Here is a 26,784-nt window from a genome sequence, read left to right as displayed (position 1 = left end):
TGTAACGCTCTGATATATCCCACACCCCTCACTGTAACACTCTGATATATCCCACACCCCTCACTGTAACAATGATATATCCCACACACCTCACTGTAACACTCTGATATATCACTCAACCCTCACTGTAACACTCTGATATATCCCACACCTCTCACTGTAACACTCTGATATATCCCACACCCCTCACTGTAACACTCTAATATACCCCACACCCCTCAAAGTAAAACTCTGATATACCCCACACCCCTTACTCTAACACTCTGATATATCCCACACCCCTCACTGTAACACTCTGATATATCCCACACCACTCACTGTAACACTGATATATCCCACACCACTCACTGTAACACTCTGATATAACCCACAAGCCTCACTGTAACACTGATAATATCCCAAACACCTCACTGTAACACTCGGATATATCCCACACCCCTCACAGTAACATTCTGATATATCACACACCCCTCACTGTAACACTCTGATATACCCCACAGCCCTCACTGTAACAATTATATATACCACAGCACTCACTGTAACACTCTGATATACCCCACACCCCACACTGTAACACTATGATATATCCCACACCCCTCACTGAAACAATCTGATATACGCCACAGCCCTCACTGTAACACTCTGATATATCCCACACCCCTCACTGTAACCCTATGATATACGCCTCACCCCTCACTGTAAGACTCTGATAGATCCCACACCACTCACTGTAACACTCTGATATACCCCAAACATCTCACTGTAACACTCTGATATATCCCACAACCCTCACTGTAACAATCTGATATATCCACACCCCTCACAGTAACACTGATATATCCCACACCACTCACTGTAACACTCTGATATATCCCACACCACTCACTGTAACACTCTGATATATCCCACACCCCTCACTGTAACACTCTGATATATCCCACAACCCTCACTGTAACACTCTGATATATCCCACACCTCACTGTAACAATCTGATATATCCCACACCCCTCACTGTAACACTCTGATATATCCCACACCCCTCACTGTAACACTCTAATATATCCCACACCCCTCACTGTAACACTCTGATATATCCCACAACCCTCACTGTAACACTCTGATATACACCACACCCCTCACTGTAACACACTGATATATCCCACGCCCCTCACTCTAACACACTGTTATATCTCACACGCCTCGCTGTAACATTCTGATATATCCCACACCCCTCACTGAAACACTGATATATCCCACACAGCTCACTGTAAGACTCTGATATATCCATCACACCTCACTGTAACACTCTTATATATCCCACACCCCTCACAGTAACACTCTGATATATCCCACACCCCTCACAGTAACACTCTGATATATCCCACACCCCTCAATGTAACATTCTGATAAATCCCACACCACTCACTGTAACACTCTGATATAACCCACAAGCCTCACTGTAACACTGATAATATCCCACACCCCTCTCTGTAACATTCTGATATATCCCACACCCCTCACTGTAACACTCTGAAATACCCAAACACCCCACACTGTAACACTCTGATATATCCCACACCCCACACTGTAACACTCTGATATATCCCACACCCCTCACTGAAACAATCTGATATACGCCACAGCCCTCACTGTAACACTCTGATATATCCCTCACCCCTCACTGTAAAACTCTGATATATCCCACAGCCCTCACTGTAACACTCTGATATATCCCACATCCCTCACTGTAACACTCTGATATATCCCACAGCCCTCACTGTAACACTACGATATACCCCTCACCCCTTACTGTAAGACTCTGATAGATCCCACACCTCACTGTAACAATCTGATATATCCACACCCCTCACAGTAACACTCTGATATATCCCACACCACGCACTGTAACACTCTGATATATCCCTCACCCCTCACTGTAACGCTCTGATATATCCCTCACCCCTCACTGTAACACTCTGATATATATCACACCGCACACTGTAACACTCTGATATATCCCACACCCCTCACTGTAACACTCTGATATATCCCACACTCCTCACTGTAACACTCTGATATATCCCACACCCCAAACTGTAACACTCTGATATATCCCAAACCCCTCACTGTAACACACAGATATAAACCACAACCCTCACTGTAACGCTCTGATATATCCCACACCCCTCACTGTAACAATCTGATATATCCCACACCTCACTGTAACACACTGATATATCCCACATCCGTATCTGTAAGACTCGGATATATCCCACACCCCTCACTGTAACACTGATATATCCCAAACCTCACACTGTAACACTCTGATATATCCCAAACCCCTCACTGTAAAACTCTGATTATACCACACTCCTCACTGTAAAACTTATATATCCCACATCCCTCACTGTAACACTCTGATATATCCCACACCCCTCACTGTAACACTCTGATGTATCCCACACCCCTCACTGTAACACTCTGATATAACCCACACCCCTCACTGTAACACTCTGATATACCCCACACCCCTCACTGTAACACTCTGATATACCCCACACCCCTCACTGTAACAGTGTGATATATCAAACACCCCTCACTGAAACAATCTGATATGCCCCACAGCCCTCACTGTAACTCTGATGTATCCCACAACCCTCACTGTAACACACTGATATATCCTAAAGCCCACATTGCAACACTCTGATATATCCAACAGCCCTCACTGTAACACTCTGATATATCCCACACCCCTCACTGTAACACTCTGATATATCACACACACCTCACTGTAACACTCTGATATATCCCACACACCTCACTGTAACACTCTGATATACACCACACCCCTCACTGTAACACTCTGATATATCCCACACACCTCACTGTAACACTCTGATATATCCCACACCCCTCACTGTAACACTCTGATATACCCCTCACCCCTCACTGTAACACTCTGATAGATCCCACAACCCTCACTGTAACACTCTGATATATCCCACACCCCTCACTGTAACACACTGAAAGATCCCACAACCCTCACTGTAACAATCTGATATACCCCACACCCCTCACTGTAACACTCTGATATATCCCACTCCCCTCACTGTAACACTCTGATATATCCCACTCCCCTCACTGTAACACTCTGATATATCCCACACTCCTCAATGTAACTCACTGATATACCCCACACCCCTCGCTGTAACACTCTGATATATCCCACACACCTCACTGTAGCACTCTGATATAACCCACACCCCTCACTGTAACACTCTGATATATCCCACACCCCTCACTGTTACACTCTGATATATCACAAACCCCACACTGTAACACTCTGATATATCCCACAACCCACACTGTAACGCTCTGATATATCCCACAGCCCTCATTGTAACACTCTGATATATCCCACAGCCCTCACTGTAACACTCTGATATATCCCAAACCCTTCACTGTAACACTCTGATATATCCCACACCCCTCACTGTAATACTCGGATATACCCCATACCCCTCACTGTAACACTCTGATATATCCCACACCCCTCAATGTAACACTCTGATATATCCCACACCCCTCACTGTAACACTCTGATATATCCTACAACCCTCAAAGTAACACTCTGTTATATCCCACACACCTCACTGTAACACTCTGATATATCCCACACCCCTCACTGTAACACTCTGATATATCACACACCAATCACTGTAACACTCTGATATATCCCACACCCCTCACTGTAACACTCTGATATATCCCACACACCTCCCTGGAACACTCTTATATAACCCACACCCCTCACTGTAACACTCTGATATATCCCATACTCTTCACTGTAACACTCTGATATATCACACACCCCTCACTGTAACACTCTGATATATCCAACACCCCTCACTGTAACATTCTGATTCATCCCAAACCCCTCACTGTAACACACAGATATAAACCACAACCCTCACTGTAACGCTCTGATATACCCCTCACCCCTCACTGTAACACTCTGATATATCCCACAACCCTCACTGTTACACTCTGATATATCACTCACACCTCACTGTAACACTCTGATATATCACTCACACCTCACTGTAACAATCTGATATATCCACACCCCTCACTGTAACACTCTGATATATCCCACTCCCCTCACTGTAACACTCTGATATACCCACACCCCTCACTGTAACACTCTGATATATCCCACACTCCTCAATGTAACTCACTGATATACCCCACACCCCTCGCTGTAACACTCTGACATATCCCACACACCTCACTGTAACACTCTGACATATCCCACACACCTCACTGTAACACTCTGATATAACCCACAGCCGTCACTGTAACTCTGATATATCCAACACCCCTCACTGTAACACTCATATTTATCCCACACCCCTCACTGTAATACTCGGATATACCCCATACCCCTCACTGTAACAGTCTGATATATCCCAAAACCCTCACTGTAACACTCTGATATATCCCACACCCCTCAATGTAACACTCTGATATATCCCACACCACTCAGTGTAACACTCTGATATATCCGACAACCCTCACTGTAACACTCTGATATATTCCACACCCCTCACTGTAACACTCTGATAAATCCCACACCAATCACTGTAACACTCTGATATATCCCACACCCCTCACTGTAACACTCTGATATATCCTACAACCCTCACTGGAACACTCTGATTTATCCAACACCCCTCACTGTAACACTCTGATATATCCCACACACCTCTCTGTAACACTCTTATATATCCCACACACCTCTCTGTAACACTCTTATATAACCCACACCCCTCACCGTAACACTCTGATATATCCATACTCTTCACTGTAACACTCTGATATATCCCACACACCTCACTGTAACACTCTGATATATCCCACACCCCTCACTGTAACATTCTGATTCATCCCAAACCCCTCACTGTAACACTCTGATATATCCCACACCCCTCACTGTAACACTCTGATATATCGCACACACCTCACTGTAACACACTGATATATCCCAAACCCCTCACACTAACATTCTTATATATCCCACAGCCCTCACTGTAACACTCTGATATATCCCACACCCCTCACTGTAACACTCTGATATATCCCACACCCCTCACTGTAACACTCTGATATATCCCACACCCCTCACTGTAACACTCTGATATATCCCACACCCCTCACTGTAACACTCTGATATATCCCACACCCCTCACTGTAACACTCTGATATATCCCACACCCCTCACTGTAACACTCTGATATATCCCAAACCCCTCACTCTAACATTCTTATATATCCCACAGCCCTCACTGTAACACTCTGATATATACTACACCCATCAATGTAACACTCTGATATATCCCACACCCCTCACTGTAACACTCTGATATATCCCACACCGCTCACTGTAACACTCTGATATATCCCACACACCTCACAGTAACACTCTGATATATCCCACACACCTCACTGTAACACTCTGATATATCCAACACCCCTCACTGTAACACTTTGATATATCCCACACCCCTCACTGTAACACTGATATATCCCACACACCTCACTGTAACACTCTGATATATCCAACACCCGTCACTGTAACACTCTGATATATCCCACACACCTCACTGTAACACTCTGAGATATCCAACACCCCTCACTGTAACACTCTGATATATCCCATACCCCTCACTGTAACACTCTGATTCATCCCAAACCCCTCACTGTAACACTCTGATATATCCCAAACCCCTCACTCTAACATTCTTATATATCCCACAGCCCTCACTGTAACACTCCGATATATCCCACACACCTCACTGTAACACTCTGATATATCCCACATACCTCACTGTAACACTCTTATATAACCCACACCCCTCACTGTAACACTCTGATATATCACACACCCATCAATGTAACACTCTGATATATCCCATGCTCTTCGCTGTAACACTCTGATATATCCCACACACCTCACTGTAACACTCTGATATATCCAACACCCCTCACTGTAACACTCTGATACATCCAACACCCCTCACTGTAACACTCTGATATATCCCACACCCCTCACTGTAACACTCTGATATATCCCACACCCCTCACAGTAACACTCTGATATATCCCACACCCCTCACAGTAACACTCTGATATATCCAACACCCCTCACTGTAACACTCTGATTCATCCAAACCCCTCACTGTAACACTCTGATATATCCCACACCGCTCACAGTAACACTCTGATATATCCAACACCCCTCACTGTAACACTCTGATTCATCCAAACCCCTCACTGTAACACTCTGATATATCCCACACCCCTCACAGTAACACTCTGATATATCCAACACCCCTCACTGTAACACTCTGATTCATCCAAACCCCTCACTGTAACACTCTGATATATCCCACACCCCTCACTGTAACACTCTGATTCATCCCCAACCCCTCACTGTAACACTCTGATATATCCCACACCCCTCACTGTTACACTGTTATATCCCACACCCCTCACTGTAACACTCTGATATATCCGTCACCCCTCACTGTTACACTGTTATACCCCACACACCTCTCTGTAACAATCTGACATATCCCACACCCCTCACTGTAACACTGATATATCCCAAACCCTTCACTGTAACACTCTGATATATCACACACCCCTCACTGTAACATTCTAATATATCCCACACACCTCACTGTAACACTGATATACACCACACCACTCACTGTAACATTCATATATATCCCACACCCCTCACTGTAACACTCTGATATACCCCACGCCCCTCACTGTAACAGTCTGATATATCCCTCACCCCTCACTGTAACTTTGTTATATCCCACGCACCTCACTGTAACACACCGATATATCCCACACCCCTCACTGTAACACTGATATATCCCACACCCCTCACTGTAACACTCTGATATATCCCACATCCCTCACTGTAACACTCTGATATACCCCACACGCCTCACTGTAACACTCTGATATATCCAAAACACCTCACTGTAACTCTCTGATATATCGCACACCCCTCACTGTATCACTAATATATATCCCACACCCCTCACTGTAATACTCTTATATTCAGCGCACCCCTCACTGTAACACTCTGATATAACCCAAACCCCTCACTGTAACACTCTGATATATCCCTCACACTTCACTTTAACACTGATATATACAACACCACTCACTGTAACACTCTGATATATCCCGAACCTCGCACTTTAACTCTCTGTTATATCCCATACCCCTCACTGTAACACTCAGATATATCCCACACCGCTCACTGTAACTCTCTGATATATCCCACACCCCTCACTGTAACTCTCTGATATATCCAACACCCCTCACTGTAACACTCTGATATATCCCACACCACTCACTGTAACACTCTGATATATCCCACACACGTCACTGTAACACTTTGACATACCCCACACGCCTCACGGTAACACTCTGAAATATCCGACACCCCTCACTGTAACACTGTTATAGCCCACAACCCTCACTGTAACACTCTGATATATCCCACACCCCTCACTGTAATACTCGGATATACCCCATACCCCTCACTGTAACAGTCTGATATATCCCACAACCCTGACTGTAACACTCTGATATATCCCACACACCTCACTGTAACACTCTGATATATCCAACACCCCTCACTGTATCACTCTGATATATCCAACACCCCTCACTGTAACATTCTGATATATCCAACACCCCTCACTGTAACACTCTGATATATCCCACACCAATCACTGTAACACTCTGATATATCCAACACCCCTCACTGTAACACTCTGATATATCCAACACCCCTCACTGTAACACTCTGATATATCCAACACCCCTCACTGTAACACTCTGATATATCCCACACACCTCACTGTAACACTCTGATATATCCAACACCCCTCACTGTAACACTCTGATATATCCCACACCAATCACTGTAACACTCGGATATATCCCACACCAATCACTGTAACACTCTGATATATCCCACACCCCTCACTGTAACACTCTGATATATCCTACAACCCTCACTGGAACACTCTGATTTATCCAACACCCCTCACTGTAACACTCTGATATATCCCACACACCTCTCTGTAACACTCTTATATATCCCACACACCTCTCTGTAACACTCTTATATAACCCACACCCCTCACCGTAACACTCTGATATATCCCATACTCTTCACTGTAACACTCTGATATATCCCACACCCCTCACTGTAACAATCTGATTCATCCCAAACCCCTCACTGTAACACTCTGATATATCCCACACCCCTCACTGTAACACTCTGATATATCGCACACACCTCACTGTAACACACTGATATATCCCAAACCCCTCACTCTAATACTCTGATATATCCCACACCCCTCACTGTAACACTCTGATATATCCCAAACCCCTCACTCTAACATTCTTATATATCCCACAGCCCTCACTGTAACACTCTGATATATCCCACACCCATCAATGTAACACTCTGATATATCCCACACCCCTCACTGTAACACTCTGATATATCCCACACCCCTCACTGTAACACTCTGATATATCCCACACACCTCACTGTAACACTCTGATATAACCCACACCCCTCACTGTAACACTCTTATATAACCCACACCCCTCACTGTAACACTCTGATATATCACATACCCATCAATGTAACACTCTGATATATCCCATACTCTTCACTGTAACACTCTGATATATCCCACACACCTCACTGTAACACTCTGATATATCCCACACCCCTCACTGTAACACTCTGATTCATCCCAAACCCCTCACTGTAACACTCTGATATATTCCACACACCTCACAGTAACACTCTGATATATCCCACACACCTCACTGTAACACTCTGATATATCCAACACCCCTCACTGTAACACTTTGATATATCCCACACCCCTCACTGTAACACTCTGATATATCCCACACCCCTCACTGTAACACTCTGATATATCCCACACCCCTCACTGTAACACACTGATATATCCCACACCCCTCACTGTAACACTCTGATATATCCCACACACCTCACTGTAACACTCTGATTCATCCCAAACCCCTCACTGTAACACTCTGATATATCCCACACACCTCACTGTAACACTCTGATATATCCCACACACCTCACTGTAACACTCTGATTCATCCCAAACCCCTCACTGTAACACTCTGATATATCCCAAACCCCTCACTCTAACATTCTTATATATCCCACAGCCCTCACTGTAACACTCTGATATATCCCACACCCCTCACTGTAACATTCTTATATATCCCACACCCCTCACTGTAACACTCCGATATATCCCACATCCCTCACTGTAACACTCTGATATATCCCAAACCCCTCACTCTAACATTCTTATATATCCCACAGCCCTCACTGTAACACTCTGATATATCCCACACCCCTCACTGTAACATTCTTATATATCCCACACCCCTCACTGTAACACTCCGATATATCCCACATCCCTCACTGTAACACTCTTATATAACCCACACCCCTCACTGTAACACTCTGATATATCACACACCCATCAATGTAACACTCTGATATATCCCATGCTCTTCGCTGTAACACTCTGATATATCCAACACCCCTCACTGTAACACTCTGATTCATCCCAAACCCCTCACTGTAACACTCTGATATACCCCACACACCTCACTGTAACACTCTGATATATCCCACACCCCTCACTGTAACACTCTGATTCATCCCCAACCCCTCACTGTAACACTCTGATATATCCAACACCGCTCACTGTAACACTCTGATTTAACCCACACGCCTCACTGTAACACTCTGATATACCCCACACCACTCATTCTAACACTCTGATGTATCACACACCCCTCATTGTAACACTGATATATCACACACCCCTCACTGTAACACTGATATATCCCACACCCCTCACTGTAACACTCTGATATATCCCACACTCCTCACTGTAACACTCTGATATATCCCACACCCCTCACTGTTACACTGTTATATCCCACACCCCTCACTGTAACACTCTGATATATCCCTCACCCCTCACTGTTACACTGTTATACCCCACACACCTCTCTGTAACAATCTGACATATCCCACACCCCTCACTGTAACACTGATATATCCCAAACCCTTCACTGTAACACTCTGATATATCACACACCCCTCACTGTAACATTCTAATATATCCCACACACCTCACTGTAACACTGATATACACCACACCACTCACTGTAACATTCATATATATCCCACACCCCTCACTGTAACACTCTGATATACCCCACGCCCCTCACTGTAACAGTCTGATATATCCCTCACCCCTCACTGTAACTTTGTTATATCCCACGCACCTCACTGTAACACACCGATATATCCCACACCCCTCACTGTAACACTCTGATATACCCCACACGCCTCACTGTAACACTCTGATATATCCCTCACATCTCACTGTAACACTCTGATATAACCCACACCTCTCACTCTAACACTCTGATATATCCAAAACACCTCACTGTAACTCTCTGATATATCGCACACCCCTCACTGTATCACTAATATATATCCCACACCCCTCACTGTAATACTCTTATATTCAGCGCACCCCTCACTGTAACACTCTGATATAACCCAAACCCCTCACTGTAACACTCTGATATATCCCTCACACTTCACTTTAACACTGATATATACAACACCACTCACTGTAACACTCTGATATATCCCGAACCTTGCACTTTAACTCTCTGTTATATCCCATACCCCTCACTGTAACACTCAGATATATCCCACACCGCTCACTGTAACTCTCTGATATATCCCACACCCCTCACTGTAACTCTCTGATATATCCAACACCCCTCACTGTAACACTCTGATATATCCCACACCACTCACTGTAACACTCTGATATATCCCACACACGTCACTGTAACACTTTGACATACCCCACACGCCTCACGGTAACACTCTGAAATATCCGACACCCCTCACTGTAACACTGTTATAGCCCACAACCCTCACTGTAACACTCTGATATATCCCACACCCCTCACTGTAATACTCGGATATACCCCATACCCCTCACTGTAACAGTCTGATATATCCCACACCCCTCACTGTAACACTCTGAAATATCCCACACCCCTCAATGTAACACTCTGATATATCCCACACCCCTCAGTGTAACACTCTGATATATCCCACACCCCTCACTGTAACACTCTGTTATATCCAAAACCCCTCACTGTAACAGTCTGATATATCCTAAAACCCTCACTGTAACATTCTGATATATCCCACACACCTCACTGTAACACTCTTATATATCCCACACCCCTCACTGTAACACTCTGATATATCCCACACCCCTCACTGTAACACTCTGATATATCCAACACCCCTCACTGTAACACTCTGATATATCCAACACCCCTCACTGTAACACTCTGATTCATCCCAAACCCCTCAATGTAACACTCTGATATATCCCACACCCCTCACTGTAACACTCTGATATATCACACACACCTCACTGTAACACTCTGATATATCCCACACCCCTCACTGTAACACTCTGATATATCCCACACCCCTCAAAGTAACATTCTGATTCATCCCAAACCCCTCACTGTAACACTCTGATATATCCCACACCCCTCACTGTAACATTCTTATATATCCCACACCCCTCACTGTAACACTCTGATATATCCCACACACCTCACTGTAACACTCTGATATATCCCACACTCCTCACTGTAACACTCTGATATATCCCACACCCCTCACTGTAACACTCTGATATATCCCACACCCCTCACTGTAACACTCTGATATATCCCACACCCCTCACTGTAACACTCTGATATATCCCACACCTGTCACTGTAACACTCTGATATATCACACACCCCTCACTGTAACATTCTTATATATCCCACACACCTCACTGTAACACTCTGATATATCCCACACACCTCACTGTAACACTCTGATATATCCCACACACCTCACTGTAACACTCTGATATATCCCACACCCCTCACTGTAACATTCTTATATATCCCACACACCTCACTGTAACACTCTGATATATCCCACACCCCTCACTGTTACACTCTGATATATCCCACACCCCTCACTGTAACACTCTGATATATCCCACACACCTCACTGTAACACTCTGATATATCCCACACTCCTCACTGTAACACTCTGATATATCCCACACCCCTCACTGTAACACTCTGATATATCCCACACCCCTCACTGTAACACTCTGATATACCCCACACACCTCACTGTAACACTCTGATATATCCCACACTCCTCTCTGTAACACTCTGATATATCCCACACCCCTCTCTGTAACACTCTGATATATCTCACACCCCTCACTGTAACATTCTGATTCATCCCAAACCCCTCACTGTAACACTCTGATATATCCCAAACCCCTCACTCTAACATTCTTATATATCCCACAGCCCTCACTGTAACACTCTGATATATCCCACACCCCTCACTGTAACATTCTTATATATCCCACACCCCTCACTGTAACACTCTGATATAGCCCACACACCTCACTGTAACACTCTGATATATCCCACACACCTCACTGTAACACTCTGATATAACCCACACCCCTCACTGTAACACTCTGATATATCACACACCCATCAATGTAACACTCTGATATATCCCATACTCTTCACTGTAACACTCTGATTCATCCCAAACCCCTCACTGTAACACTCTGATATATCCCACACAGCTCACTGTAACACTCTGATATATCCTACACACCTCACTGTAACACTCCGATATATCCAACACCCCTCACTGTAACACTCTGATTCATCCAAACCCGTCACTGTAACACTCTGATATATCCAACACCCCTCACTGTAACACTCTGATATATCCCACACCCCTCACTGTAACACTCTGATTCATCCCAAACCCCTCACTGTAACACTCTGATATATCCAACACCGCTCACTGTAACACTCTGATATATCCCACACCCCTCACTGTAACACTCTGATATATCCCACACCCCTCACTGTAACACACTGATATATCCCACACACCTCACTGTAACACACTGATATATCCCACACACCTCACTGTAACACTCTGATTTAACCCACACCCCTCACTGTAACACTCTGATATATCCCACAGCCCTCACTCTAACACTCTGATATACCCCACACCACTCATTCTAACACTCTGATGTATCACACACCCCTCACTGTAACAATGATATATCCCACACCCCTCACTGTAACACTCTGATATATCCCTCACCCCTCAATGTAACACTCTGATGTATCCCACACCCCTCACTGTAAAACTCTGATATATCCTACAACCCTCACTGTAACACTCGGATATATCCCACACCCCTCACTGCAACACTCTGATATATCCCACACACCTCACTGTAACACTCTGATATATCCCACACCCCACGCTGTAACACTCTGATATATCCCACACCCCTCACTGTAACACTCTTATATATCCCACACACCTCACTGTAACACTCTGATATATCCCACACCCCTCACTGTTACACTCTGATATACCCCACACCCCTCACTGTAACACTCTGATATATCCCACACACCTCACTGTAACACTCTGATATATCCCACACTCCTCACTGTAACACTCTGATATATCCCACACCCCTCACTGTAACACTCTGATATATCCCACACCCCTCACTGTAACACTCTGATATACCCCACACACCTCACTGTAACACTCTGATATATCCCACACTCCTCTCTGTAACACTCTGATATATCCCACACCCCTCTCTGTAACACTCTGATATATCTCACACCCCTCACTGTAACACTCTGATTCATCCCAAACCCCTCACTGTAACACTCTGATATATCCCAAACCCCTCACTCTAACATTCTTATATATCCCACAGCCCTCACTGTAACACTCTGATATATCCCACACCCCTCACTGTAACATTCTTATATAGCCCACACCCCTCACTGTAACACTCTGATATAGCCCACACACCTCACTGTAACACTCTGATATATCCCACACACCTCACTGTAACACTCTGATATAACCCACACCCCTCACTGTAACACTCTGATATATCACACACCCATCAATGTAACACTCTGATATATCCCATACTCTTCACTGTAACACTCTGATTCATCCCAAACCCCTCACTGTAACACTCTGATATATCCCACACAGCTCACTGTAACACTCTGATATATCCTACACACCTCACTGTAACACTCCGATATATCCAACACCCCTCACTGTAACACTCTGATTCATCCAAACCCGTCACTGTAACACTCTGATATATCCAACACCCCTCACTGTAACACTCTGATATATCCCACACCCCTCACTGTAACACTCTGATTCATCCCAAACCCCTCACTGTAACACTCTGATATATCCAACACCGCTCACTGTAACACTCTGATATATCCCACACCCCTCACTGTAACACTCTGATATATCCCACACCCCTCACTGTAACACACTGATATATCCCACAAACCTCACTGTAACACACTGATATATCCCACACACCTCACTGTAACACTCTGATTTAACCCACACCCCTCACTGTAACACTCTGATATATCCCACAGCCCTCACTCTAACACTCTGATATACCCCACACCACTCATTCTAACACTCTGATGTATCACACACCCCTCACTGTAACAATGATATATCCCACACCCCTCACTGTAACACTCTGATATATCCCTCACCCCTCAATGTAACACTCTGATGTATCCCACACCCCTCACTGTAAAACTCTGATATATCCTACAACCCTCACTGTAACACTCGGATATATCCCACACCCCTCACTGCAACACTCTGATATATCCCACACACCTCACTGTAACACTCTGATATATCCCACACCCCACGCTGTAACACTCTGATATATCCCACACCCCTCACTGTAACACTCTGATATATCCCACACCCCTCACTGTAACACTCTGATATATCCTACAACCCTCACTTTAACACTCGGATATATCCCACACCCCTCACTGTAACGCTCTGATATATCCCACACCCCTCACTGTAACACTCTGATATATCCCACACCCCACGCTGTAACACTCTGATATATCCCACACTCCTCACTGTAACACTCTGATATATCCCACACCCCTCACTGTAACACTCTGATATATCCCACACCCCTCACTGTAACACTCTGATATATCCTACAACCCTCACTGTAACTCTCTGATATATCCTACAACCCTCACTGTAACACTCGGATATATCCCTCACCCCTCACTGTATCACTCTGATATATCCCACACCCCTCAGTAACACACTATACCCCACACCCCTGACTGCAACTTTCTGATATATCACACAACCCTCACTGTAACACACTGATATACCCCACACCCCTCACTGTAACACTCTGACATGACCCACACACCTCACTGTAACACTCTGATATACCCACACCCCTCACTGTAACACTCTGATATTTCCCACACCCCACACTGTAACACTCTGATATATCCCACACTCCTCACTGTAACACACTGATATATCCCACACCCCTCACTGTAACACTCTGATATATCCCACAGCCCTCACTCTAACACTCTGATATACCCCACACCACTCATTCTAACACTCTGATGTATCACACACCCCTCACTGTAACAATGATATATCCCACACCCCTCACTGTAACACTCTGATATATCCCAGACGCCTCACTGTAACACTCTGATATATCCCTCACCCCTCAATGTAACACTCTGATGTATCCCACACCCCTCACTGTAAAACTCTGATATATCCTACAACCCTCACTGTAACACTCGGATATATCCCACACCCCTCACTGCAACACTCTGATATATCCCACACACCTCAATGTAACACTCTGATATATCCCACACCCCACGCTGTAACACTCTGATATATCCCACACCCCTCACTGTAACACTCTGATATATCCCACACCCCTCACTGTAACACTCTGATATATCCTACAACCCTCAATGTAACACTCTGATATATCCCACACCCCTCACTGTAACGCTCTGATATATCCCACACCCCTCACTGTAACACTCTGATATATCCCACACCCCTCACTGTAACACTCTGATATATCCCACACCCCACGCTGTAACACTCTGATATATCCCACACCCCTCACTGTAACACTCTGATATATCCCACACCCCTCACTGTAACACTCTGATATATCCTACAACCCTCACTGTAACTCTCTGATATATCCTACAACCCTCACTGTAACACTCGGATATATCCCTCACCCCTCACTGTAACACTCTGATATATCCCACACCCCTCAGTAACACACTATACCCCACACCCCTGACTGCAACTTTCTGATATATCACACAACCCTCACTGTAACACACTGATATACCCCACACCCCTCACTGTAACACTCTGACATGACCCACACACCTCACTGTAACACTCTGATATACCCACACCCCTCACTGTAACACTCTGATATATCCCACACACCTCACTGTTACACTCTGATATATCCCACACGCCTTACGGTAACACTCTGATATATCCCACACCCCTCACTGTAACACTCTGATATATCACACACACTTCACTGTAACACTCAGATATATCACATACCATTCACTGTAACACTGATATATCCCACACCCCTCACTGTAACACTCTGATATATCCCACACCCTCACTGTAACACTCTGATATACCCCACACCCCTCACTGTAACACTCTGATATATCCCACACACCTCACTGTAACACTCTGATATATCCCACACCCCTCACTGTTACACTCTGATATATCCCACACCCCTCACTGTAACACTCTGATATACCCCACAACCCTCACTGTAACACAGATATATCCCACACCCCTCACTGTAACACTCTGATATACCCCACACCCCTCACTGTAACACTCTGATATACCCCACACCCCTCACTGTAACACTCTGATATACCCCACACCCCTCACTGTAACACTGATATATCCTACACCCCTCACTGTAACATTCTAATATATCCCACACACCTCACTGTAACACTCTGATATATCTCAAACCCCTCACTGTAACACTCTGATATACCCCACACCCCTCACTGTAACACTCTGATATATCCCACACACCTCACTGTTACACTCTGATATATCCCACACCCCTCACTGTAACACTCTGATATATCACACACACTTCACTGTAACACTCAGATATATCACATACCATTCACTGTAACACTGATATATCCCACACCCCTCACTGTAACACTCTGATTCATCCAAACCCCTCACTGTAACACTCTGATATATCCAACACCCCTCACTGTAACACTCTGATTCATCCCAAACCCCTCACTGTAACACTCTGATATATCCAACACCGCTCACTGTAACACTCTGATATATCCCACACCCCTCACTGTAACACTCTGATATATCCCACACCCCTCACTGTAACACTCTGATTTAACCCACACCCCTCACTGTAACACTCTGATATATCCCACAGCCCTCACTCTAACACTCTGATATACCCCACACCACTCATTCTAACACTCTGATGTATCACACACCCCTCACTGTAACAATGATATATCCCACACCCCTCACTGTAACACTCTGATATATCCCTCACCCCTCAATGTAACACTCTGATATATCCTACAACCCTCACTGTAACACTCGGATATATCCCACACCCCTCACTGCAACACTCTGATATATCCCACACACCTCACTGTAACACTCTGATATATCCCACACCCCACGCTGTAACACTCTGATATATCCCACACCCCTCACTGTAACACTCTGATATATCCCACACCCCTCACTGTAACACTCTGATATATCCTACAACCCTCACTTTAACACTCGGATATATCCCACACCCCTCACTGTAACGCTCTGATATATCCCACACCCCTCACTGTAACACTCTGATATATCCCACACCCCTCACTGTAACACTCTGATATATCCCACACCCCTCACTGTAACACTCTGATATATCCTACAACCCTCACTGTAACTCTCTGATATATCCTACAACCCTCACTGTAACACTCGGATATATCCCTCACCCCTCACTGTAACACTCTGATATATCCCACACCCCTCAGTAACACACTATACCCCACACCCCTGACTGCAACTTTCTGATATATCACACAACCCTCACTGTAACACACTGATATACCCCACACCCCTCACTGTAACACTCTGACATGACCCACACTCCTCACTGTAACACTCTGATATATCCCACACCCCTCACTGTAACACTCTGATATACCCCACACCCCTCACTGTAACACTCTGATATACCCCACACCCCTCACTGTAACACTCTGATATACCCCACACCCCTCACTGTAACACTCTGATATATCCCACACCCCTCACTGTAACACTCTGATATATCCCACACCCTCACTGTAACACTCTGATATACCCCACACCCCTCACTGTAACACTCTGATATACCCCACACCCCTCACTGTAACACTCTGATATACCCCACACCCCTCACTGTAACACTCTGATATATCCCACACCCCTCACTGTAACACTCTGATATATCCCACACCCTCACTGTAACACTCTGATATACCCCACACCCCTCACTGTAACACTCTGATATACCCCACACCCCTCACTGTAACACTCTGATATATCCCACACCCCTCACTGTAACACTCTGATATATCACACACACTTCACTGTAACACTCAGATATATCACATACCATTCACTGTAACACTCTGATATATCCCACACCCCTCACTGTAACACTCTGATATATCCCACACCCCTCACTGTAACACTCTGATATACCCCACACCCCTCACTGTAACACTCTGATATATCCCACACCCCTCACTGTAACACTCTGATATACCCCACACCCCTCACTGTAACACTCTGATATACCCCACACCCCTCACTGTAACACTGATATATCCCACACCCCTCACTGTAACATTCTAACATATCCCACACACCTCACTGTAACACTCTGATATATCTCAAACCCCTCACTGTAACACTCTGATATACCCCACACCCCTCACTGTAACACTCTGATATATCCCACACACCTCACTGTAACACTCTGATATATCCCACACGCCTTACGGTAACACTCTGATATATCCCACACCCCTCACTGTAACACTCTGATATATCACACACACTTCACTGTAACACTCAGATATATCACATACCATTCACTGTAACACTGATATATCCCACACCCCTCACTGTAACACTCTGATATATCCCACACCCTCACTGTAACACTCTGATATACCCCACACCCCTCACTGTAACACTCTGATGTATCCCACACACCTCACTGTAACACTCTGATATATCCCACACCCCTCACTGTTACACTCTGATATATCCCACACCCCTCACTGTAACACTCTGATATATCACACACACTTCACTGTAACACTCAGATATATCACATACCATTCACTGTAACACTCTGATATATCCCACACCCCTCACTGTAACACTCTGATATATCACACACACCTCACTGTAACACTCTGCTATACCCCTCACTCCTAACTGTAACACTCTGATATATCCCAGACCCCTCACTGTCTCACACTGATATATCCCACACCCCTCACTGTAACACTCTGATATATCCCACACCCCTCACTGTAACACTCTGATATACCCCACACCCCTCACTGTAACACTCTGATATACCCCACACCCCTCACTGTAACACTGATGTATCCTACACCCCTCACTGTAACATTCTAATATATCCCACACACCTCACTGTAACACTCTGATATATCCCACACACCTCACTGTTACACTCTGATATATCCCACATGCCTTACGGTAACACTCTGATATATCCCACACCCCTCACAGTAACACGCTGATATATCCCACACCCCTCACTGTAACACTCTGATATATCACACACCCCTTACTGTAACACTCTGATATATCCCATACCGGCTTTTTGAGATTCTCGGACTCACTCACTTCGGATTGGACTCCGGTTCCGGTTTCAGCTGAAGTGTAAATTAAAAGACAGAAATAATTAATTAATCAATAATCCGTGCTCAAATGTCACCGTCCACAATACCAATCCCAAACCCCCTTCACTCCCACTGTACACAAACCCAATGGACCCAAACCCCTTCCCGTTCACTCCCACTGTACACAATTCCAATGGACCCAAAACCCCATCCCCTTCACTCCCACTGTACACAACCCCAATGGACCCAATCCCCTTCCCATTCACTCCCACTGTACACAATCCCAATCCCAAACCCCTTCCCTTTCACTCCCACTGTACACAATCCCAATGGACCCAAACCCCTTCCCATTCACCCCCACTGTACACAATCCCAATGGACCCAAACCCCTTCCCGTTCACTCCCACTGTACACAATCCCAATGGACACAAACCCCTTCCCCTTCACTCCCACTGTACACAATCCCAATCCCAAAACCCTTCCTGTTAGCTCCCTCTGCACAAAATCCCAATGGACCCAAACCCCTTCCCGTTCACTCCCACTGTACACAATCCCAATGGACCCAAACCTCTTTGCCTTCACTCCCACTTTACTTAATCCCAATGGACCCAAACCCCTTCCTGTTCACACCCAAAGTACACAATCTCAATGGAGCGAAACCGCTTCCACTTCACTCCCACTGTACACAATCCCAATGGACCCAAACCCCTTCCCATTCACTCCCACTGTACACAATCCCAATGGACCCAAACCCCTTCCCATTCACTCCCACTGTACACAATCCCAATGGACCCAAACCCCTTCCCATTCACTCCCACTGTACACAATCCCAATGGACCCAAACCCCTCCCCGTTCACTCCCACTGTACACAATCCCAATGGACCCAAACCCCTTCCCATTCAATCCCACTGTACACAATCCCAATGGACCCAAATCCCTTCCCATTCACTCCCACTGTACACAATCCCAATCCCAAACCCCTTCCCGTTCACTCCCACTGTACACAATCCCAATGGACCCAAACCCCTTTCTGTTCACTCACACTGTACACAATCCCAATGGACCCTAACCCCTTCCCATTCACTCCCACTGTACACAATCCCAATCCCAAACCCCTTCCTATTCACTCCCACTGTCCACAATCCCAATGGACACAAACCCCTTCCTATTCACTCCCACTGTACACAATCCTAATGGACCCAAACCCCTTCCTGTTCACTTCCACTGTACACAATCCCAATGGACCCAAACCCCTTCCTGTTCACTTCCACTGTACACAATCCCAATGGACCCAAAGCCATTCCTGTTCATTCCCACTCTACACAATCCCAATGGAACCAAACCGCTTCCCGTTGACTCCCACAGTACACAATCCCAATGGACCCAAACCCCTTGCCATTCACTCCCACGGTACACAATCCCAATGCACCCAAACACCTTCCCATTCACTCCCACTGTACACAATCCCAATGGACCCAAACCCCTTCCCCTTCACTCCCACGGTACACAATCCCAATGGACCCAAACCCCTTCCCATTCACTCCCACTGTACACAATCCCAATGGACCCAAACCCCTTCCCATTCACTCCCACTGTACACAATCCCAATGGACCCAAACCCCTTCCCATTGACTCCCACTGTACACAATCCCAATCCCAAACCCCTTCCTCTTCACTCCCACTGTACACAATCCCAATGGACCCAAACCCCTTCCTCTTCACTCCCACTGTACACAATCCCAATGGACCCAAACCCCTTCCCCTTCACTCCCACTGTACACAATCCCAATGGACCCAAACCCCTTCCCGTTCACTCCCACTGTACACAATCCCAATGGACCCAAACCCCTTCCCTTTCACTCCCACTGTACACAATCCCAATGGACCCAAACCCCTTCCTCTTCACTCCCACTGTACACAATCCCAATCCCAAACTCCTCCCTGTTCACTCCCACTGTACACAATCCCAATGGACCCAAACCCCTTCCCCTTCACTCCCACTGTACACAATCCCAATGGACCCAAACCCCTTCCTCTTCACTCCCACTGTACACAATCCCAATCCCAAACCCCTTCCTCTTCACTCCCACTGTACACAATCCCAATGGACCCAAACCCCTTCCTCTTCACTCCCACTGTACACAATCCCAATGGACACAATCCCCTTCCCCTTCACTCCCACTGTACACAATCCCAATGGAGTGGGGAGCTGTGGGCTCCACTTACTGAGGCTCTGAAGACCACTCAATTTTTTCCATTTATTTTTCATGGCATAGGCCATTAAGCCAACCACCACCACAAACAGAACAGAACTCGAGAAAACAGCCAGAATGAAGATGTGGTGATTCACAGGCGCTGTAACAAAAAGGACATCAAAATCACCTGCCAGACACATAGAAACTCAGGCCGCTGTGATTGACACACAATCAAATAACTCACCGCCCCCCCCACCTCCCTAACCCAGGGGTCAGTGGACAGGGATGGAGAGCAGGAACCTGGGCTGATTCACCCACCCCACTCCCTAACCCAGGGGTCAGTGGACAGGGGTGGGGAGCAGGGACCACACTGTCGGGCTGTAGGCTGAGCAAGAGTTGGACAGCGCAGGAGGTTAAGGGTGGAGTAGACCTACCTGAGGTTTGGGAACACATGCTGATACAGGTCAAGCCCTGATTACAACTGTAAAACATAAACACAATAACACAGGCATGAAAATCCAACAGACGAACAGGGACCGAGACACCAGAGACCGAGAGAGACAGGGAGAGAGAGAGAGAGAGACAGAGAGAGAGAGAGAGAGAGAGACAGAGAGAGAGAGAGAGAGAGAGAGAGAGACAGAGAGAGAGAGAGAGAGAGACAGAGAGAGACAGAGAGAGAGAGAGAGAGAGACAGGGAGAGAGAGAGAGAGAGAGAGAGAGACAGAGAGAGAGAGAGAGAGACAGGGAGAGAGAGAGAGAGAGACAGAGAGAGAGAGACAGAGAGAGACAGAGAGAGAGACAGAGAGAGAGACAGGGAGAGAGACAGGGAGAGAGACAGGGAGAGAGACAGGGAGAGAGACAGGGAGAGAGACAGGGAGAGAGACACAGAGAGAGAGAGAGAGAGAGAGAGAGACAGGGAGAGACAGGGGGAGAGAGAGAGAGACAGAGAGAGAGAGAGAGAGAGAGAGAGAGACAGAGAGAGAGAGAGAGAGACAGAGAGAGAGACAGAGAGAGAGAGACAGAGAGAGAGAGAGAGAGAGAGACAGGGAGAGAGAGAGAGAGACAGAGAGAGAGAGAGAGAGACAGAGAGAGAGAGAGAGAGAGACAGGGAGAGAGAGAGAGAGAGAGACAGAGAGAGAGAGACAGAGAGAGACAGAGAGAGAGACAGAGAGAGAGACAGAGAGAGAGACAGAGAGAGAGACAGGGAGAGAGACAGGGAGAGAGACAGGGAGAGAGACAGGGAGAGAGAGAGAGAGAGACACAGAGAGAGAGAGAGAGAGAGAGAGACAGAGAGAGAGAGAGAGAGAGAGACAGGGAGAGAGAGAGAGAGACAGGGAGAGAGAGAGAGAGACAGAGAGAGAGAGAGAGAGACAGAGAGAGACAGAGAGAGAGAGAGACAGGGAGAGAGAGAGAGAGAGACAGAGAGAGAGAGAGAGAGACAGAGAGAGAGAGACAGAGAGAGAGAGAGAGAGAGACAGAGTGAGAGACAGAGAGAGGGACAGACAGAAACAGAGAGAGAGAGACAGAGAGAGACAGAAAGATAGGGGGAGAGACAGAGCGAGAGGTTCAGAGCGAGAGAGAGGTTCAGAGAGAGAAAGACAGAGAGAGACAGAAAGATATGGGGAGAGACAGAGCGAGAGGTTCAGTTCGAGAGAGGTTCAGAGCGAGAGAGAGGTTCAGAGAGAGAGAGACAGAGAGAGACAGAAAGATATGGGGAGAGACAGAGCGAGAGGTTCAGTTCGAGAGAGGTTCAGAGCGAGAGAGAGGTTCAGTGAGAGAGAGAGACAGAGAGAGACAGAAAGATAGGGGGAGAGACAGAGCGAGAGGCTCAGAGCGAGAGAGAGGTTCAGTGAGAGAGAGAGACAGAGAGAGACAGAAAGATAGGGGGAGAGACAGAGCGAGAGGTTCAGATCGAGAGAGGTTCAGAGAGAGAGAGGTTCAGAGCGAGAGAGGTTCAGAGCGAGAGAGGTTCAGAGCGAGAGAGGTTCAGAGCGAGAGAGGTTCAGAGCGAGAGAGGTTCAGAGCGAGAGAGAGGTTCAGAGCGAGAGAGAGGTTCAGAGCGAGAGAGACAGAGAGAGGCAGAAAGATATGGGGAGAGACAGAGCGAGAGGTTCAGATCGAGAGAGGTTCAGAGCGAGAGAAGTTCAGAGCGAGAGAAGTTCAGTGAGAGAGAGAGACAGAGAGAGACAGAAAGATAGGGGGAGAGACAGAGCGAGAGGTTCAGATTGAGAGAGGTTCAGAGCAAGAGAGGTTCAGAGCGAGAGAGAGGTTCAGAGCGAGAGAGGTTCAGAGCGAGAGAGGTTCAGAGCGAGAGAGAGGTTCAGAGAGAGGTTCAGTGAGAGAGAGAGGTTCAGAGAGAGAGGTTGAGAGAGAGACATTCAGAGAGAGAGAGAGGTTCAGAGAGAGAGAGAGGTTGAGAGAGAGAGGTTGAGAGAGGTAGAGATTCAGGGAGAGAGAGGTTCAGAGAGAGAGAGGTTCAGAGAGAGAGAGAGGTTCAGAGAGAGGGAGAGAGGTTCAGAGAGAGAGAGGTTCAGAGAGAGAGTGGTTCAGAGAGAGAGAGATTCAGAGCGAGAGAGAGAGATGCGGAGAGAGATTCAGAGCGAGACAGAGAGATTCAGAGAGAGAGAGAGATTCAGAGAGAGAGACAGAGAAAGAGATTCAGAGCGAGAGAGAGAGAGATTCAGAGAGAGAGATTCAGAGCGATAGAGAGAGAGAGATTCAGAGAGAGAGAGAGAGATTCAGAGAGAGAGATTCAGAGCAAGGCAGAGAGATTCAGAGAGAGAGAGAGAGATTCAGAGCGACAGAGAGAGCGAGGGATTCAGAGAGATGTCAGCTAACCATGACTATATGTTAATAGGAGGGATATATCGTTGGAATGGGGAAGTGTCTATTAGAGGAGAGATGGGTGTAATACACCTTTAAGGGGCAGCAGCATAAGTGAAGGGATTCCAGGCGATCCACTCTTAGTTTCACTTTCATAAAAGCAAAAAAACTGCGGCTGCTGGAAATCCAAAACAGAAACAGAACCAGAAATACCTGGAGAAACCGACTGAATATTGAGTTCAACAACTGTAGATCATGAACTCCTTCCTCCAGCCCCACCCCCTTCCTGATTCCCCCCCCGCCTCTTTACTTGTCCAATAATTTATATCGATTATTCTTTTCCCACCTAATCCATTATTTTTAAAGGTATTTCTTTCCATTGCTTTATCTCCAATCTTTAGTCTATTTCGATCCCTTAATCCCACCCCACCCCACCACCACTAGGTCTATCTGTACCTTCACCCCACCCCACCCCCACTAGGGCTATCTGTACCTTCACCCCACCCCCACTAGGGCTATCTCTACCTTCACCCCACCCCCACTAGGGCTATCTGTACCTTCACCCCACCCCCACTAGGGCTATCTCTACCTTCACCCCACCCCCACTAGGGCTATCTGTACCTTCACCCCACCCCAACCCCACTAGGGCTGTCTGTACCTTCACCCCACCCCCACTAGGGCTATCTGTACCTTCACCCCACCCCCACTAGGGCTATCTGTACCTTCACCCCACCCCAACCCCACTAGGGCTGTCTGTAGCTTCACCCCACCCCACCCCCACTAGGGCTATCTGTAGCTTCACCCCACCCCCACTAGTGCTATCTGTACCTTCACCCCACCCCCACTAGGGCTATCTGTACCTTCACCCCACCCCACCCCCACTAGGGCTATCTGTACCTTCACCCCACCCCCACTAGGTCTATCGGTACCTTCACCCCACCCCACCCACACTAGGGCTATCTGTACCTTCACCCCACCCCCACTAGGGCTATCTCTACCTTCACCCCACCCCCACTAGGGCTATCTGTACCTTCACCCCACCCCCACTAGGGCTATCTGTACCTTCCCCCCACCCCCACTAGGGCTATCTGTACCTTCCCCCCACACGACCCCCACTAGTACTATCTGTAGCTTCACCCCACCCCCACTAGGGCTATCTGTACCTTCACCCCACCCAACCCCCACTAGTACTATCTGTAGCTTCACCCCACCCCCACTAGGGCTATCTGTACATTCACCCCACCCCCACTAAGGCTATCTGTACCTTCACCCCACCCCCACTAGGGCTATCTGTACCTTCACCCCACCCCCACTAGGTCTATCTGTACCTTGCTTGTCCTGCTTTCTAACCTTAACTAGCACATTCCTTATGATAATATCACCACCTTCAACACCTCTTTGTCCTTTTACCTGTGACATCTTTTGGTTACCTCCACTTATTAGTGGCCCTCTACCCAGCTCTACCTGTCCCCCCTCCCCCCACCCCTTAAACCATCTTATATTTCACCCCTTTCCTATTTTTCCTTGGTTCTGTTGAAGGGTCATGAGGACTGGAAATGTGAACCGTGTCCCTC

The 26,784-nt window shown here is 46.5% G+C and overlaps 1 protein-coding gene across 1 annotated transcript in view; it reads right to left on the bottom strand.

The window, feature by feature from the left end:
* Positions 1 to 20,148: 20,148 nt before the first annotated feature.
* LOC121273152 (tumor necrosis factor receptor superfamily member 1A-like) overlaps positions 20,149 to 26,784 on the bottom strand; it is a gene marked incomplete at its 3' end in the record, with an annotated part of 53,943 nt that continues 47,307 nt past the window's right edge. Inside the window, exons 7-9 of the mRNA XM_041180113.1 lie at positions 22,822 to 22,868; positions 22,419 to 22,547; positions 20,149 to 20,224 (exon numbers count right to left, since the gene is read on the bottom strand). Of these exons, the coding sequence (XP_041036047.1) occupies positions 20,149 to 20,224; positions 22,419 to 22,547; positions 22,822 to 22,868 (252 nt within the window). The remainder of the gene's footprint in view (positions 20,225 to 22,418; positions 22,548 to 22,821; positions 22,869 to 26,784) is intronic.

The sequence above is a fragment of the Carcharodon carcharias genome, chromosome 40 (assembly GCF_017639515.1).
Source record: "Carcharodon carcharias isolate sCarCar2 chromosome 40, sCarCar2.pri, whole genome shotgun sequence".
Taxonomy (NCBI): Eukaryota; Metazoa; Chordata; class Chondrichthyes; order Lamniformes; family Lamnidae; genus Carcharodon; species Carcharodon carcharias.
This window is presented reverse-complemented; position numbering and strand designations above follow the sequence as displayed.